This window comes from Enhydra lutris, unplaced genomic scaffold (genome assembly GCF_002288905.1).
Source record: "Enhydra lutris kenyoni isolate GAN:26980312 unplaced genomic scaffold, ASM228890v2 scaffoldscaffold15, whole genome shotgun sequence".
NCBI classification, from domain to species: domain Eukaryota; kingdom Metazoa; phylum Chordata; class Mammalia; order Carnivora; family Mustelidae; genus Enhydra; species Enhydra lutris.
Genome location: NW_019154099.1, coordinates 5,005,926 through 5,021,763, shown reverse-complemented (window position 1 = coordinate 5,021,763; position 15,838 = coordinate 5,005,926). Strand labels below are relative to the sequence as shown.

The following is a 15,838-nucleotide window of genomic DNA, read 5'->3' as shown; positions in this document are numbered from 1 at the left end:
GGAACAGGTACTAGGATATGAAGGGTGCTGGTGATAACCTCTCGGATGATCTACCTTAGCCTCTGACTTGAGGGTTCCTACCCTCCAGCCCAGAAGTGATGGGTAGATGTGGAGAAAGTGGAAGGCTCCCTAACCTGGAAGTACCCAACAGAGCCTGTGGGCAAGAAGGGGCGGTATGGAATGCTAGTCCTCTGCTCTCAATGTCCAGAAGTAATAAAAGTCTCAACCCTGTTCCTCCTTTCCTTCCTCATTTTCCTTGAGAGAATGATCAAAAAAGCATAACAGTCCATGAGGCAAGCCAAAGTAGCAGACTGACAAGGCATAAAGTGCTTCTTTACCACCAAATCACTTCTTAATTTTTCTCACCAGTTTCCAATTGCCCTGGAGAGTTTATGCTAAGTGCTGTTTTATTGAGCATATTGTCCCATAGCTATGGCTGAGTCCGCGATGCAGAAAGAAGTCAGCTGTCATTCTGGCAGGTTTTGAGCGACATGGGCCATTAAATGGCCTCATACCCATGGGCAAGAGTGCTGAAGGACAGCCAAGGATGTGTCCTCCAAGAGCATAGCCTCTCTGTGAGATTTCTAAGTAGGAAGTGCTGCTCAGCAGGGTCTTAGTGCTGCTTAGCAGGTCCCTAAATTCTGCACCTGTGGGCTGAAGGGGAAAGGACCATGGCCCTCTAAGAAATGAGAAGATGGGCTGAGGGGGTAGTGGCTCAGCAGAGCCTTTGTTTCAGGGCTGTGACAGTATGGCCGGTTCCTTAGCTATCTGGTGCCGTGATACTCCTGGGAAGGACTGCAGTCTCCATGTGGCTGTGAGCATCCCTGCTCTCAGACACTGGCCCACTCACCCGTGGACTGAGGTGGTACCCAGAGCTCCTTCCTAGCCGTCTGGATAGGACAGTGCCATATGGGGGAAGCAAAACGAAAAACCACTTTGCTTCACCCAGGAGAGAAAATGAGCCAAGAAACCAAGGGAAAGGGAGAGTTAAGTGAATTTCTCAAGTTTGCCTATGTGTCCTGGTAGGAGCTAGCCTACACTGTGATCTCCCAGTTGTGGAAGAGTGCATAGGTAACCCATTCACCTCCTGTCCTGGTTGCTTGATGAGTCTCTGGATTCCACTTCTAGGATGGCTGACTCCTAGCAATAAGCAAGTTGGGCATAAACCTCTCAGGTCCCAGAAGAGAGAATCCCAGGAGTCCTAAGATACTTTGTCTCAGCCAGTGGAGTTGGGAATCCCATCACCTCCAAGCATGAAGGCCAACAGGACAGCTGATTCACTTTGTATTTTTAATTAAGCATAGTTCACGATTATTCTTTTTGGACCTAGATTGTATGTGATTTTTAAAATGCTAAATGCTAAAATTTTAGGTAGTTATATTTGTTTATATACATTTACTTTGTTCTACAAAGAAGGAGCCTGTTCACAAAAACACAAAAATAGAAAAGACCAAAAAAGTACACAGGCATGCCTCCCCAAAGACCTAGAAAGTTGATTTATAAAACTACATGGGATTTCAATAGAACCATTCCCCCTCCCCCACCCTCCAGAACTAGATAGAAGCTGATTTTTAAAACTCAAAGCATGTGAAAATAGTCATGAAAAGTCTAACAATGAGGGAGTTGATCTAAGGTAATAAATGCCCTTATACATTCTCAACTGAAAGTGTACTCTGGGTAAAAGTAAACAAATCAACAGAACAAGTCCAGAATTAAATCCAAATATACATGGGAACTTGGGTTATGATAAAGTAGAGTATCAGATTGTGGTCAAATAAAGGGTACATGAAGCTGTGTAGAAAAACTAAAATCACAGGTTAAATTCTAAATGGTTCAAAGACTTAATATAAAACTATAAAAGTAATGGAAGATTTTTTAACTTTGTAATGGGAAAGGCAATCTCAGTAATGATTGAAAATTCAGAAGACCTAAAGAAAAGAACATACATAAAAAATCATATAAAAATAAAAATTCAGGCGCCTGGGTGGCTCAGTGGGTTCAGCCTCTGCCTTCGGCTCAGGTCATGATCTCAGGGTCCTGGGATCAAGTACCGCATCTGGCTCTCTGCTCTGTGGGGAGCCTGCTTCCTCCTTTCTCTCTCTCTCTGCCTGCCTCTCTGCCTAGTTGTTATCTCTGTCAAATAAATAAATAAAATCTTTAAAAAAAAAAACAAAAATTCATTTGGAAAAACCCACCATTTTCAAATGACCAGTAACACATTGGGAATACTTAGATAAATTGTGAAAGCAGACAAAAAGCTAATCCTGCTAGGAAATGACAGATGCTGGCGAGGATGCGGAGAAAGGGGAACCCTCCTACACTGTTGGTGGGAATGCAAGCTGGTGCAACCACTCTGGAAAACAGCATGGAGGTTCCTCAAAAAGTTGAAAATAGAGCTACCCTATGACCCAGCAATTGCACTACTGGGTATTTACCCTAAAGATACAAACGTAGTGATCCAAAGGGGCACATGCACCCGAATGTTTATAGCAGCAATGTCCACAATAGCCAAACTATGGAAAGAACCTAGATGTCCATCAACAGACGAATGGATAAAGAGGTGGTATATATATATAATGGAATACTCTGCAGCCATCAAAAGAAATGAAATCTTGCTATTTGTGACAACGTGGATGGAACTAAAGGGTATTATGCTTAGCAAAATAAGTCAATTGGAGAAAGACAACTGTCATATGATCTCCTTGATATGAAGAAGTGGAGATGCAATGTGGGGGGTTTGGGGGGTAGGAAAAGAATAAATGAACCAAGACGGGATCAGGAGGGAGACAAACCATAAGAGACTTAATCTCACAAAACAAACTGAGGGTTGCCAGGGGGAGGGGGATAGGGAGAGGGTGGTGGGGTTATGGACATTGGGGAGGGTATGTGCTATGGTGAGTGCTGTGAAGTGTGTAAACCTGGAAATTCACAGACCTGTACCTCTGGGGCTAATAATACATTTTATGTTTATAAAAAGTAAAAAAATTATAAAAAAATTATAAAAAACACACAAAAAAAACCCTAATCCTGCTAATTTGTTAGGAAGAAACCAAGAACCTTACAGAGAAGTTTACATGTTGTAACACTTAGGACACAAACCCTATATTTACTCCATCACTAAACCTCATGATATAGGTACTATTACTAAAATTTATTCATTGGGAACCTAAGGTACGGAGAGGTTAGTAACTTGCTATATGTCACACAGCTTAGGCGTGACAGAGCCAGATAGTCTGACTCCAGACTTGTGGCTTATAACCAAGATCTGTGGCCAACCAACTAAACAAAATGGAAAGTTGTTCATAGACCAAAGATGCTCAAAATCCTCTTTAAAAAATGAAAGCTACACTGAGATTATTTTCACTGTCCCTCAAAATTTCTTTATAAATCTGCATAAGACAGGAAATTATTGACTGCCTAAAGGCAAGTGTTGTGACCTGGGGACCTGGTGACCGCATTCAATTGAGGATTTATGCAAAGGTGTCCGTTTGTGAAGACACAGGTTCTGAATAAATGTGACGCAGCTTATCTTTATCCTTTTACAAAAGTAGTCTTAATGTAGAGAATAGTAGTCATGGATATCCTTGAGTGGGGAGTGAAAAAATTCTATTTGGACTTGGGATACTTCAAAATGACTCCATGGGGTGCAAGTATGTTTCTGAAATAGAAGAAAAAATTCTATTTGGGGTTTTTGCTTGTCCTATGATGATATGAAAGATAGTCCTTTTCACTTTTTCTATCTAACCTGTACCTTTACCTGCTACAGATAGAGAATTAAGTATTTTCTTTTCCTACGTGATGTTAGCAAGTCTATTGTTGTGAGGAAAGCATTTGCTCACTTTTTTTATACCATGGTGAAGTCAGTTACCTCTGATCATGGGAATTGGGTTTATGAAGGGCTGATGAAATCCGGAAAATCCTAGGATCATTCTTAATCTAATGCATCAATCTTTTCTGTCATCAGTTCTTTCCTCAGAGTTCACAAATAGAAAGTGCAATTGATTTGTAATTACGTTCATTTTCCTCCACATTGGATGAAAGCCTTGGCAACAGTAAAATGACCAAGCTGGTAGCAGGGAGCAGGGAGACACGGCAGCAAATCTCAGAAATACTAAGTGCAGGAAAACTTGAGTCACCTGGGTTGTGGTTCCCAAGGTTGCCGTTTGTTAGATCCGAGCAAACTTAGAAGGTCATCCACCTTCTCCATGAAGCCTTCTCTCCCACGCCACAGATATTATGATGATCAAGAATGAAATATTTGCAATATCTGTGACAAAACTATACAGAAAGCTACAGGGGAAAACAACAATCTGTTGTGTTTTTTTTCTAATTTCCCTTACTTGACAAATTTGAAGTCCTCAGATTCTTCCTGCTAATAGATTCACCTAAATTATTCCTATTTTACTGAAATGGGCTCAGACCATCCATACCACCCTGAAATCTTGCTTTTTGCACTTACAGTCATGGACATTTTTCCATTTGACTATCCAATAACCCCACCTCAATATTCTTAAGAGCTAGAAAATGTTCTGTAATTAGGATAAAAACAATACAGTGAACCACAATCCAGTCTTCTTTTCTGCTATTTTCCAAGACTTCTGAATTAAAGGTCTTTAGATCTGGGACGCCTGGGTGGCTCAGTGGGTTAAGCCGCTGCCTTCAGCTCAGGTCATGATCCCAGGTCCTGGGATCGAGTCCCGCATCGGGCTCCTTGCTCAGTGGGGAGCCTGCTTCTCTCTCTGCCTCTGCCTGCTTGTGTTCTCCTGTGCACGCTCTCTCTCTCTCTCTCTCTCTCTCTTTCTAAAAAAAAAAAAAAAAAAAAAGGTCTTTAGATCTACTTCTATTTTTCTGTAGGACAGATGGCCTGAAGTAGGATTGGCAGGTCAGATTTTAATAACTTTGGCTACACTGTCCAAGAACAATTCATATTCACACAAATAAGGTATGAGCCTACATAGGGCATCACTTAGGGTGTTTCTACTTATTTAATTGTGCCAATCAGATGAATAATGATAATGCATTGTTTTAAATTACACTTCCATGACCGTTAAAGAAATTAAGCATTTTCCTGTCCACTAGTTGTCCTCTTTTTAGCATTTATTGTCCATTTCATGTTTCTGTTCATGTTTATATATTTTTTCCCTATTGGGTTGTCTTTTTGTTTGACCTGTAGGTATTCTTTGTATGTTAGGAATATCAACCCTCGGTCTGTTCATGTGCACTGATACTTTCTTTTGACTTCGCTTTTATTGATTTTTACCCATAGAACTTTTTCTCCTGTAGTAAGCAATGTCTATATCTTCGTAGTTTGTGTATTTCTTTGGCTTGCTTAAAAAGCTATTGCTCTACTATTTTGAAATTATGGAGAAGTCTAAATTGGGACTCAGAGTGAGTGAGGAAAGAATACAACCCAGTTGGATTACTTACGATCTTCTAATAGATATATCAGTGCAATTATTGGGATGGACTTCAAAAATAAAAAGAATGGAAAAGTCAAATAATTCAAACTGATTGGGATGGGGTGAAGGAAAGAATGACCTTGTACAAGTCAGTAAATGCATGAAATAAGGTAAATGAACTGTTATAAAGGAAATATATGAAATAGAAGATGGGAAGAATAAAATTGATTTTTGCCAGTTGTGATAGTAATACAGACAGGATGAATTTCTTTATCAAAAGACAGAGATAGGAAGATTGTGTTTTAAAAATATGAAAATATCAAAGGAACAAAGACATGACAGAAATGAAGAGATGAGAAAAGATGAAATGGGGAATTTCAAATGAGGAAGAGGCATGGCAATGCTAGTTTCATATAAGGCAGAACTCAAGGCCCAAAACCATATTTCAGGAGTTAAGGGGATAAAGAATTGGGCTAGGGCTACCCAAGGTAGCCAGGATTTCAAGAATTAAGCTTCTGGAGTGAAGTGAAGAGAAGGAAGGTATTCATGTGAGCCCTTTTCCCAGTTAGTCATTTACCAGTCCATTTGAGGGATGGACTGAGAGGCTGAGTAGCTGAATAATCTGTGCTGAGGGGATAGGATTAGGGGATAGGATTTCAGAGTTCTTCGAAATGGAGAACACCTCAGGCTTTCATTTGGAAAAAGGAAGGCATATACCTTAGGTGTAAGGATAAACTAAAAAAGAGTGCTTATGAAAAGCGAGCCTAAAATAAGCTCAGTCCCTAGTTGGATTAAAGAGATTTACGGCAACTGCCTGATAAAACTAAAGAATGCCTCTCTGAACAAGAATACTAACATTTTATTTCCTTTTTTTTTTTTCCCCCCTTAACACAGTGTCCGGTATTCAATTAAAAAAAAAAGTTACCAGGTATACTAATAGCCAAAGGGGAAAAGACCCCAGAAAACAGAATATCCCAGGTAATCAGCTGTCCAGACATCTGTGATTAACATTTGAGAAAACCAATGAAACCATGGAGAATTATTTCAGAACTAAATACAATAAAATGGGAATTTTAAAACTAGAAATACAGTGATCTATTAAGGCTATAATACATTTATTGAGCAGCAAATTTGAAATAGCTGGTGAGAGGTTTAATAATCCAGAGAAGGGAGTAAAACTACATTGACTAAAGACTTAAAGATGTAAAAATGTAGAAAAGTTATTTGAGTTGTAACCATGGGTAAAATTTCTATTATCTGGGAAACGAGTCTAAGAAATGTGTCGGGGAGAAAAGTTGTAGCAGAAGCAATTCTTGAAAAGATAATGGCCAAAAATGTTGCTAAATTAACAAAAGCACTGAGCAAAAAATTAAAGAATGAATATAAACACCATGCAGGACAAACCCAAAACTAAAAGACATATCTGGGCACATCATAGTTAAATTTCTAAAATACAAAGAAAGAATCCTACTAAAGTAGCAAGGGGTGGCAAGGGCTGGTGGTTTCTAAGGGACACTAAGTCTGACAGCTGAGTTCTCACTATCAAACAAAATTATATAAGCTAGAACTTTGGAATGCCCCTTCTAAATTACTGGAAAACCAGAAACCTTGAGTTGTATATTGAGCAAAAAATATGCCTAAAAGGAAGGCTAAATAAAGATGTTTGGAATAACGAGCTGAAGGAAAACTACATGGTCATTCTAAAATTCAGAAGTAAGGACTATGAATCATGGAAAAGACGGGCAGAATCATGGAAATGACAGAAGCAACGAATGGCAACAGAAATGGTCAATATGTGGGAAATAGTAGGACACTTATGTCCTATGGTTTTTAATAGGATACTTAAAATTAGACAATAGGAAAAGAGAACATGAAAGATAGGGATAAATGGAGTTAAAATATTCCAGAGGTTTTCCATTATCTAAGAAATGGTAAAATAATTTGTTAGGCTCTATTAGGTTAAAAAAAGAAATCATAAGGATTTAAAAGAATGGATAACAAGCTTATAATGGGGAACAATGAATTCTTGATCAGGCCATAAGAAGGCAAGGATAGAAACTAGAATATAAAATAAATGGGACAAAAGAAAAAAGTAATGGTCATTTTAAACCCAAATACTATGTATCTGGGCTGCATTAGTTATAAATGGGTTAAATATTCCAATGAAAAGATAGACTGGATTAAAGAAAATTTTATGTGCTGCTTGTAGGCAATGTACTTTAAATATTAAATCAGGAATTAGTGACAGTAATAAGATGGAATAGGATATATTCAGAAAATAACCAAAAGGGAACTGGCAGAGCTATACTCATATCAGATGAAGTAGGTGTTAAAGCAAGAAGAATTGCATTTAATAATCAAGAATCCATACAAAAGGACAATCTCAACTTTCTACGTAGCTAGTAACCCAAGACCAGGTAGAAAATGTAAATAACTACTGAAGAAAGTTTAGAGTTATAATTAAAGAGAACATTTAGAAAGGTTCCAGCATGACAGAGCTTTAGAACTAAGTTCTATAAAACCTTTTAAAGAACATTCCCATTTAAATATTTGAAGACCACAGAGAAAAAACCAGTAATATCCCAAATTTATTTAATATAGCTAAAAAGAAAAAAAAAAACCACCTTGTAAGAATAATAAACCAACTAACAAAGTCCTCCAAAGCCAATTTCATTTATAAATGCATTGCAGGAACGCAAAGGCAGTTCAGATCTATCAAGAAAACAAAATATCCGTTTTTCAGCTTCAGTGTACTGATATATCAATAGATGCTAAAAAGACCATATTCACTGGTAGAAGAAATCTGTTAGATTGTATACACAAAATTCCATCTGGACTAAGTATCTAAATGTAAAACAAGTGGAAACAGTAGCAGAGAATTCAGATGTTTGTGCTGAGCACCTTCAGGCTCTTGGTTAGAATTTTTTTTTTAACCCTTTCCCAACTGCCATCTCCTCAGCCTTCTATCTCGGATTTGTGATATAGAGCTTTTTTATTTACTTATTTGACTTCCTCCATCACCTTATTGGAAGTCTCCAAATACTTATCTTACTCATCTTCGTGTATTTAGTGCTCCATACATTGTAGCTGTGTTGTAAGTACGGCCACATTGGTGATGACCCCTCCTCGCACCCCCACACCCATCTAGCCTGCCCGTCTCCTGGAGCGAGAGCAGAATAGGAGCGATGTCATCTTGTGCAACTTCTCTGCAGTTTATTTTCTGTAAGGCGCTTTAAATACCGCGGGCTGGTTGTCTTTGCTCAGAAACAGCTCCTTGGGACAAGTGCTATTGAGCTGTACATGTATGGCAGAAGGTAGAAGATGGGTGATGCTCCCAGCCTCTGTCTCACCAGTGAGACTGTGTACGAGGGGAACACTACAATAAACCTGATGATAACATGGTTTGCTTTGTTTGCATTATCGGCCACCTTTGCTAAGCGCATGTGTTTCAGTGGTCCTTTACCCTGGTTGCTCCTTAGTCACCCCACCATGGACCAATTAAATCCCAGTGCTCCACATGTGTTCTTAGGTGTAGCTGGGATTGAGAACCACTGGTCTTTCATTCTGTTGTTCCTGATAGAAGGAGTCTAAGATTGCATGGGCCCAGAAACCACATGCTCCCCCCGCCCCCCACAAAAACGGTTTTCTAAAGAAGGTGGTCATGCAGTAGGAAGAGCATGGCTTGGCACCAGAAGTTTGGAGTCCTAGCCCTGTCACTGGCTGAAGAGCTGACACAGAAAGCCACAAAGCCTGATTGATCAAATAAGCATAATGAGCTCTTCTAACCACCTCAACCTGTACTAGGAATTTTAAAATGGAAACTAGATAAGACCCTTCAAAATTTGAAAATCCTGCAAATGTAATTTGTCAGCATTTCCATCAGGAAACAGGCATTGTCCTGTGTCCTAGCTGTGGGGTCTGGTGCGGGTCATTTCACTTGTTGAAGCCCCATTTGCTTATCCCTAAAATGGAGTTACCTATTCTGCAGAGGACCCCTTTAGCAGCAAGGCAAGCAGGAGGAATGGAAAAACACAAAATATCTATTGCGTTTGCTATTAACTTGGATTTTTATCACAAAGACTCTGAAATTTTTGGTGTCAAGCCTGCCGTCAAATCCCATAGCCTCCCTCCTGATAGCAGATGCAAACACCGCTGTGGCCACAAGCAGGTGCAGTGTCCTTGCCTGAAAAGCTTTGTCACCTTAAATCCCAGGGAATTTTTGGTTACAAACCAAGCCTGTTGAGGTGACAGGTGCCATTGACTTAGCTACCTGTGAGCTGACCCTTTGGCTCCCATTATCTGGGCTTTCCTGCCTGTTGAGTTGGTTGTAACAGGAGATCAATACTGGTGAGAGGGGAATGTGTAATCAAAGCAACTGAAGGGGGTCGAAATCTTCAGGTGTGTGGTGACCTAACAAGAGGAGGGGTTACAGAGGTACTGGGCGGGCAGAAGTGCCTTGCCCTTGAGCTAGTCCTGCCACCTTCCTCTGTTCTCACCTTCTGCCTCCGAGTCACAGCCCCTGGTACATTTCTCCAGCCTCCGGAAGCTGAGTATTCTCCAGTGTGGGGATCTGCCATCTTAAATGGACAAGGGCAGGGATGACAAATGTGGAGGTCTCCAGGGGAGCTCAAGAGTTAAAGAGTAGTGAATTTGAAAGTGCGAGATGGGGAGCAAAAGCATTTGAAAGTGGCTATGGCACAGTTATTTCTAACTGGCTCTGCAGGTGTCTGTACTTAACTGGGCAAACTTAGGTTGTCAGCCAGTGATATTGATACTTTTTCTTCCTAAAGCAAATCTGAGAAATACGACATTGCAATCTAGAGATGACAATAACAAAAACCCCATGGAGTCTGTGTATCAGCTTTTCGTACAATAAAACAGAACAAGTGTTTATGGAAGACATGGATGGTTATTTCAGCTGAGCCCCTGAAATCCCGTACCCACTTACCCACTGATATGGTCCAAACAGCAATTATTTTCAGAAAGGCCTTGGTTCTGGAGTTGAACCGGCTATGATGGATGGGGTTCTGGATGGCAACGTAGCGGTCTAGTGAGATCGCACAGAGGTGCATGATGGAAGCCGTGGAGAAGAGCACATCCAGGTAAATCCAGACAGCACAGAGCTTGCTAGGCAGAGGCCACCGGTAACCTGGGATGCAAAAGGTTAGCATCAATAAGGGATCTCGGGCCTCCCACGGTGCGGTGCGTGGAACCCAGCCTGCCAGAAGGGCTGCTATTCTGGGGATGGGGTGGAGTGGGGAAGGCACAGGTGGTGGCAAAGGGCAACACAAGATATTTTCAGTATTTTAAAAGCCCAAGAACAATTGTACTGAACAATGTTCAGATCCTACAAGCTGATGAACTCAGGGTTTAGAAATTTCTTGGGGCTGGAGTTCTATGCCACTGTGTTGTGGTAACCTTGGGTTGTCTTCAGGGTTTCTCTTGCTCTGTGTCCCCTAACAGCATCTACCCTTTTCTCTTTGTTTTTAAGGAGTTAGAAGTCTCGATAGCTTTGGAGCTCCTCTATTAAAGCGCCTTGTTCACGTCTTTGACATACTGTGGGTTCCCTGAGGTTCGGCCCACCTCTTAGTCTCCATAACTTTAACGGCTCAGTCTTGCACAGTGATATCATTTAGTGGTCTCTCAATAAATGCTATTGGTGTGAATGAATAAATGATGAAAAAGTCCAGATTGAGAATATTTTTTGGAAAAATGAAAAATAATTACATTATGCTTTAGGGGTTCAACTCAAATTTGGGGTGTGTGGGGGGGGATATGCAGAAAAGCATTGTGTTCTTGTCCTGATGAGTGTTTCAGGGCAGTGGTTCTCAAACTCAGTGAGTCTCAGGGCCTCCCAGGTAGGGTCTTGAAATGGTACTGTTGGATCCCACCTGGAGGTGTCGATTTTGTGACTCTGCAGTGGGGGGAGGAGAACGGCCATTTCTAACCAGTTTCCAGGTGGTATTCCTGGTCCTGGGATAACACTTGGGCAACAGCTGCGTGCAGCAGCGGCTGTCAGCCCTGGCTGCACTTGAGAATCAGCCGAGAAGCTTTTTCTCTAGGTTCTGGTTCTCAGGAGGTTAGGAGGAGGTGGGCCCCAAACGGAGTGTTGCAGAGCTGTCTTCATATTGATCCCAATATGAAGAGCACTGCGGGAGGCCCATAATGCATATTCTAAGTGTCCTGTTCTTGTTTTACAGGGGATCCAGTGGTTATATAAACCCAAATTAGTTTTGATAACTGTGTAAGCGATGATGTTACATCTGCGTACAAGTGAAAAGGCAATCCTAAAGATCACCTCTTCTCGTCAGTAGTCCAGACCCGCAAAGCTGAACAGATTCCGCATGTGCAAGTGTACTCCACCAAAATGCCACCACCTATATTTGGGGAAGTAAAGGGTGCAGGATACAAGTCTAACTTAATGCCTTTCACTCTACTTGCCAAAAAACAAGCTAAAACAAGAGCCTCTTCCTTTGCAGTGCCTGGAGGGAAGCCACACTTTGTCTGGTCGGAACTGATGTTGGCCCGTGGGAGTTCTCTCTGCAAGGAGACAGCTGAGATCGGGCCAAAGTCTGGTTTCCTAAGCAGGGATAGGGAGGGTCATTTCCTCACCCTGAGGGGTGAGAGAGGACCAGTCCCAGTGAGAGTTGAAACTCTGGCTGGAATTGGCTGCATGCGAAGCAGCGGCCACTAGGGGGCGCCGTTGTACCCCGAGCGGGAGGCGGTGGCCAGGTCCTAGCTTCTTAACCCAGCTGGTGGGTGCCTGCTCCCCATCTGCTACTGGGGTCACCTCCGCCCTCTGGCAGTGGTTTTAGTGCCCTAATGGGACCTCTGGGAGCCATGCACCACTCCCGCAGTTTGCCTTCGAGGCGGGGGTCGGGCCTTAGGAAGCCAGAACCTCTGCAGAATGTCTGGGAAATGACAGGCAAATTTGATGAAATCATCCTGGTGTGACATTTGATGGTCAAACGGAGGCTGTCCTAGCAAAGAGCAGTATGGACCCCGTGCAAACCGGCACCCGCTCTCCATTGCCCATCTCCTTCCTCCTCCATACCCTTCTGCGCTGGGGTAATATATATATATACTTTAGCCCTTAAGACTTGGACAGAAAATCTCCTCTTACAAAGACCATAAGGTGACTGCTATGTGCCTATGTCAGCAGTCTAAATACTCTTCAAAAAAGAAATCCAACTGTATTACTCATAATTGGAAAAGAACATCATGTTCTGCTTCCAGCTGAAGCCGTACCAGTGTTTGCTGACTTGCTGAGAGGTTTGACTCTTTCAAACTGTTGAAGAAAGCAAGATTAATGTCTTCCCATTTGTTTTCTACCCTCTTCCAAACCAGACTGGAGGAGTTGATGTATATGTATTTTTAAAGAGTTGAGGGTCTAATTTAAAGGCATACTTCTAAATTAGCTTCTCTGGAGGTAGGGAACAATTGAAACAGGTGTTAATTTATTTATTCTAAGGTAGAAGCTGCATATTTTAACATCAGACCCACTGTACCGCAAATGTTCTCCCTGCACACGTTCCAAGGTAATTGGGAAGGTTTGCCACTCCATTAGAAGTGCTGAGAACTGTGTGACAAAGCTAAAACTGTGTTCTGTCCTGAAGGTTGGGATACTTGGTCATATATAGAAGTGAAAATCCAGTGGATTCAGAATGACAGCTAAATTACTGCTTTATGACCGTATGGGGGGCATTTAAAGTGACTACATAAAATGGACATGTTTCAAAGCACAAACTCTCCAAGGATAATGGGTGGTCTGATCTCTTAATATGTGAAAGCCAATTTAAGATTTAACCAGTGTAACATGGTAGACCCCTGTCTATAAATAAACCCTTGTGTTTAGTTTGTCCCTTGAGCCTCCGCTCATCTGCTCCTAACATGCACATGCTGTCTATTACCCGTGTGGGTGCAGCTGGGAGGCTAAGGCCACTCACCATACAGGATGGTTAGCATGGACACGGGCATGACAAGGAAACCCAGCAGCATATCAGCTATGGCAAGTGACATCAGGAAATAGTTGGTGGCGTTCTGCAGCTTTTTCTCTAGGGACACTGCCATGATGACGAGTATGTTCCCAGCAATGGTTAGAATAATCACTACAGCTGTCAACAAAGCAGACCAGTTTTTTTCCTGGAGATGAAGTAAGGAGAAGCATGGTGGTGAGAGACAGCCCTCACAGGAAAGGTTGGTTCGATTTTCCGAGTCCACTGTCCAGTTAAATGCATCTGAAGTGTTAGCTTCTGCGGAGTTAAAGTCATTGATGTAGAGCCTTGGGTCCTCATTTGATTGCATTAAGGAGTTTGTTGTTGGGCTCAATGAAGCATTTTCCTCAAAAAGAATATCCATTTCTAAGCTGGAATTTGTAGCAGATGAAGTAAAGAAAAACTACCAAGTTAGAGCCTCAGCTCGCCATCCATCTTTCTGTCCCCACGCTCTGTCACACTGAAGCCGGCGTACATGCTGGGCTCCTTGGGTCGCCTTTTTTCTCTCATGATTACAATGGGAGCTGAACTGCAGTGGCTTTTTGTATCTCCTTCCTTCATGGGGTTAGTGGAGTCTTGTTTGGTTTCATTTTTTTTTTTTTTTTTTTTCCCTTCAAAGCAAGGTCAGAAAAGCAGGATGAACTTTTTAACAGAGGTTGCCGAGTTTGGAGCATTCAGGGAGAAAAATGCGATCCTGGCCAGGAAAGAAAAGTTTTGTAATTACCAGGAATCTCATTGAGCTCTGTCTCATTTTGTGGGTTTTGTTGATCCCACTAGTTTAGCCACAGCAGTATTAAAACAGCATGCAATCCAAAACAGTGGGGCGGTATGCATTCTACATTAAGAAAGGCAATTAAAAATACATCCTGTGTTAATCCCATAGTAATTGGATGTACTTGGGGCTATAGTTCTCCGTCTCTAGGCTGAATAGCCACAGCTGCTGTCAGGAATTTCCATTTGCATTATGCTTAGTTAAAAAAAAAAAAAAAGAAAAAAGAAAAGAAAACTCTTAAGCAAAGATTAGCAGACAACTTTTCACACCAGAAATTCTCACTGAAATGATAACATTTTGGCCAAGCGTGATTTCAAGGCAGAAAGAAAATTAACACCGAAATAAAAGACAGCAGCGTGAGAACTTACATTTGTCTTCAGGGTCCACACGTTAGACATACTTTGCTGTTCTGGGACTTGCTGCATCTCCCACGGTAATTAAGCCAGTGTAGAGTCCCTTCTTCTTGAGCCTCAACCGGCATAACAGGACAGTAATTTGATTTCTGTTTTGCTGACTTCAAAAACTGCAAGAGTGGAGCCAATTCCAGCACTGCGCGGTCTGTGTTCGCCGGCTCTGCCCACACTCGGCTGGGTCACTCCCTCTCTGCGCGGCTTGCCTGAGCGAGGCACACGTTCAGCAATCATTCATGAGCCCCTCTCCAAGTCGCACAAAAGAAATCCCTCCGGAAAGTAGGGAGAGCTGCCTGTGCCAGGGGACTCGTGGTTTCCCCGGGAATGGACCGGCTCTCAGGCTGCCTCGTTCACTTCACACCAGACCTCCCTCTATCTGTATGTCAGAAACTGCAAGGTAGCAACAGCCCAGGAGGGCGGACCAAACAGGCGTCCCCCCCCCCCCTTGTTTCTCTCTCTCTCTCTCTCTCTTTCGGCCACATGTTAACATAGGGAAGTTCTCTTACGTCAGGAATTGCCTTTTATGCAGATGGCTAAGGCAGGTAAGCTGTGCTGTGAGGTTCTTAGGGTGGGGGAGCACGTAAATAAGGCTAGAAAGTGGCATATCCTGGGAGCACTGTAAGCGTGCCGTTCTTCCCCCCAGAGCCCACAGTGCTGTCTGAAGTGCAGTTGCTGACGTCAGCGACTTGGGCTCAGGGCTGCCAAGCTCCTCCTGGAGATACTCAAACTATCAGTAGTATTTTTATTTATCAGTAGCATGCTCCATTCAACTAACTTATTTTCCCCAGAAATAAACTTACCTAGAAGTAATTCAAAACCTCACATATGGAAGAGGGGTTTTTCAGAGATCATTTTAAAGACCTCCTGCCTTCTTTGTTTAAAAACAAACAAAAAACCCCTTCTCAATTCTAAAGACCGAAGCTATGTGGCGGGTACACGAGGTGTATATATGTATATACACTAGATAGCATTATTTTTACAGATGAAAAAAGGATTCTTAATCCTGAAGAGTGGTGGTTTTCTAGATTTCTGTTCTTATCTTCACATTCTCTCTAGACAAATTCTGTTACTTGTGTGCCTTCAACATGTCCTTGGACAAATCAGTACCTTCCTAGCAGGTGATTTCTCTGCTCTTGACCTAAATATGCAGCTGCCTACTGAGACCTTCATCTGTGCCCTAGAGGACCTTGACCTCTGCATCTTTCTCCCATCCCCCTACCAGCTTCTTGGTGCGTATCTCCACCCATTCTCTTGGTCACCAGA

General features: G+C 42.1%; 1 protein-coding gene across 1 annotated transcript in view; it reads right to left on the bottom strand.

Annotated features, from left to right (window-relative positions):
* LOC111147086 (5-hydroxytryptamine receptor 2A) overlaps positions 1-13,994 on the bottom strand; it is a 58,983-nt gene extending 44,989 nt beyond the window's left edge. The window contains exons 1-2 of the mRNA XM_022502969.1: positions 13,346-13,994; positions 10,348-10,548 (exon numbers count right to left, since the gene is read on the bottom strand). Of these exons, the coding sequence (XP_022358677.1) occupies positions 10,348-10,548; positions 13,346-13,757 (613 nt within the window). The 5' untranslated portion in view covers positions 13,758-13,994. The remainder of the gene's footprint in view (positions 1-10,347; positions 10,549-13,345) is intronic.
* Between the last annotated feature and the right edge of the window lie 1,844 nt (positions 13,995-15,838).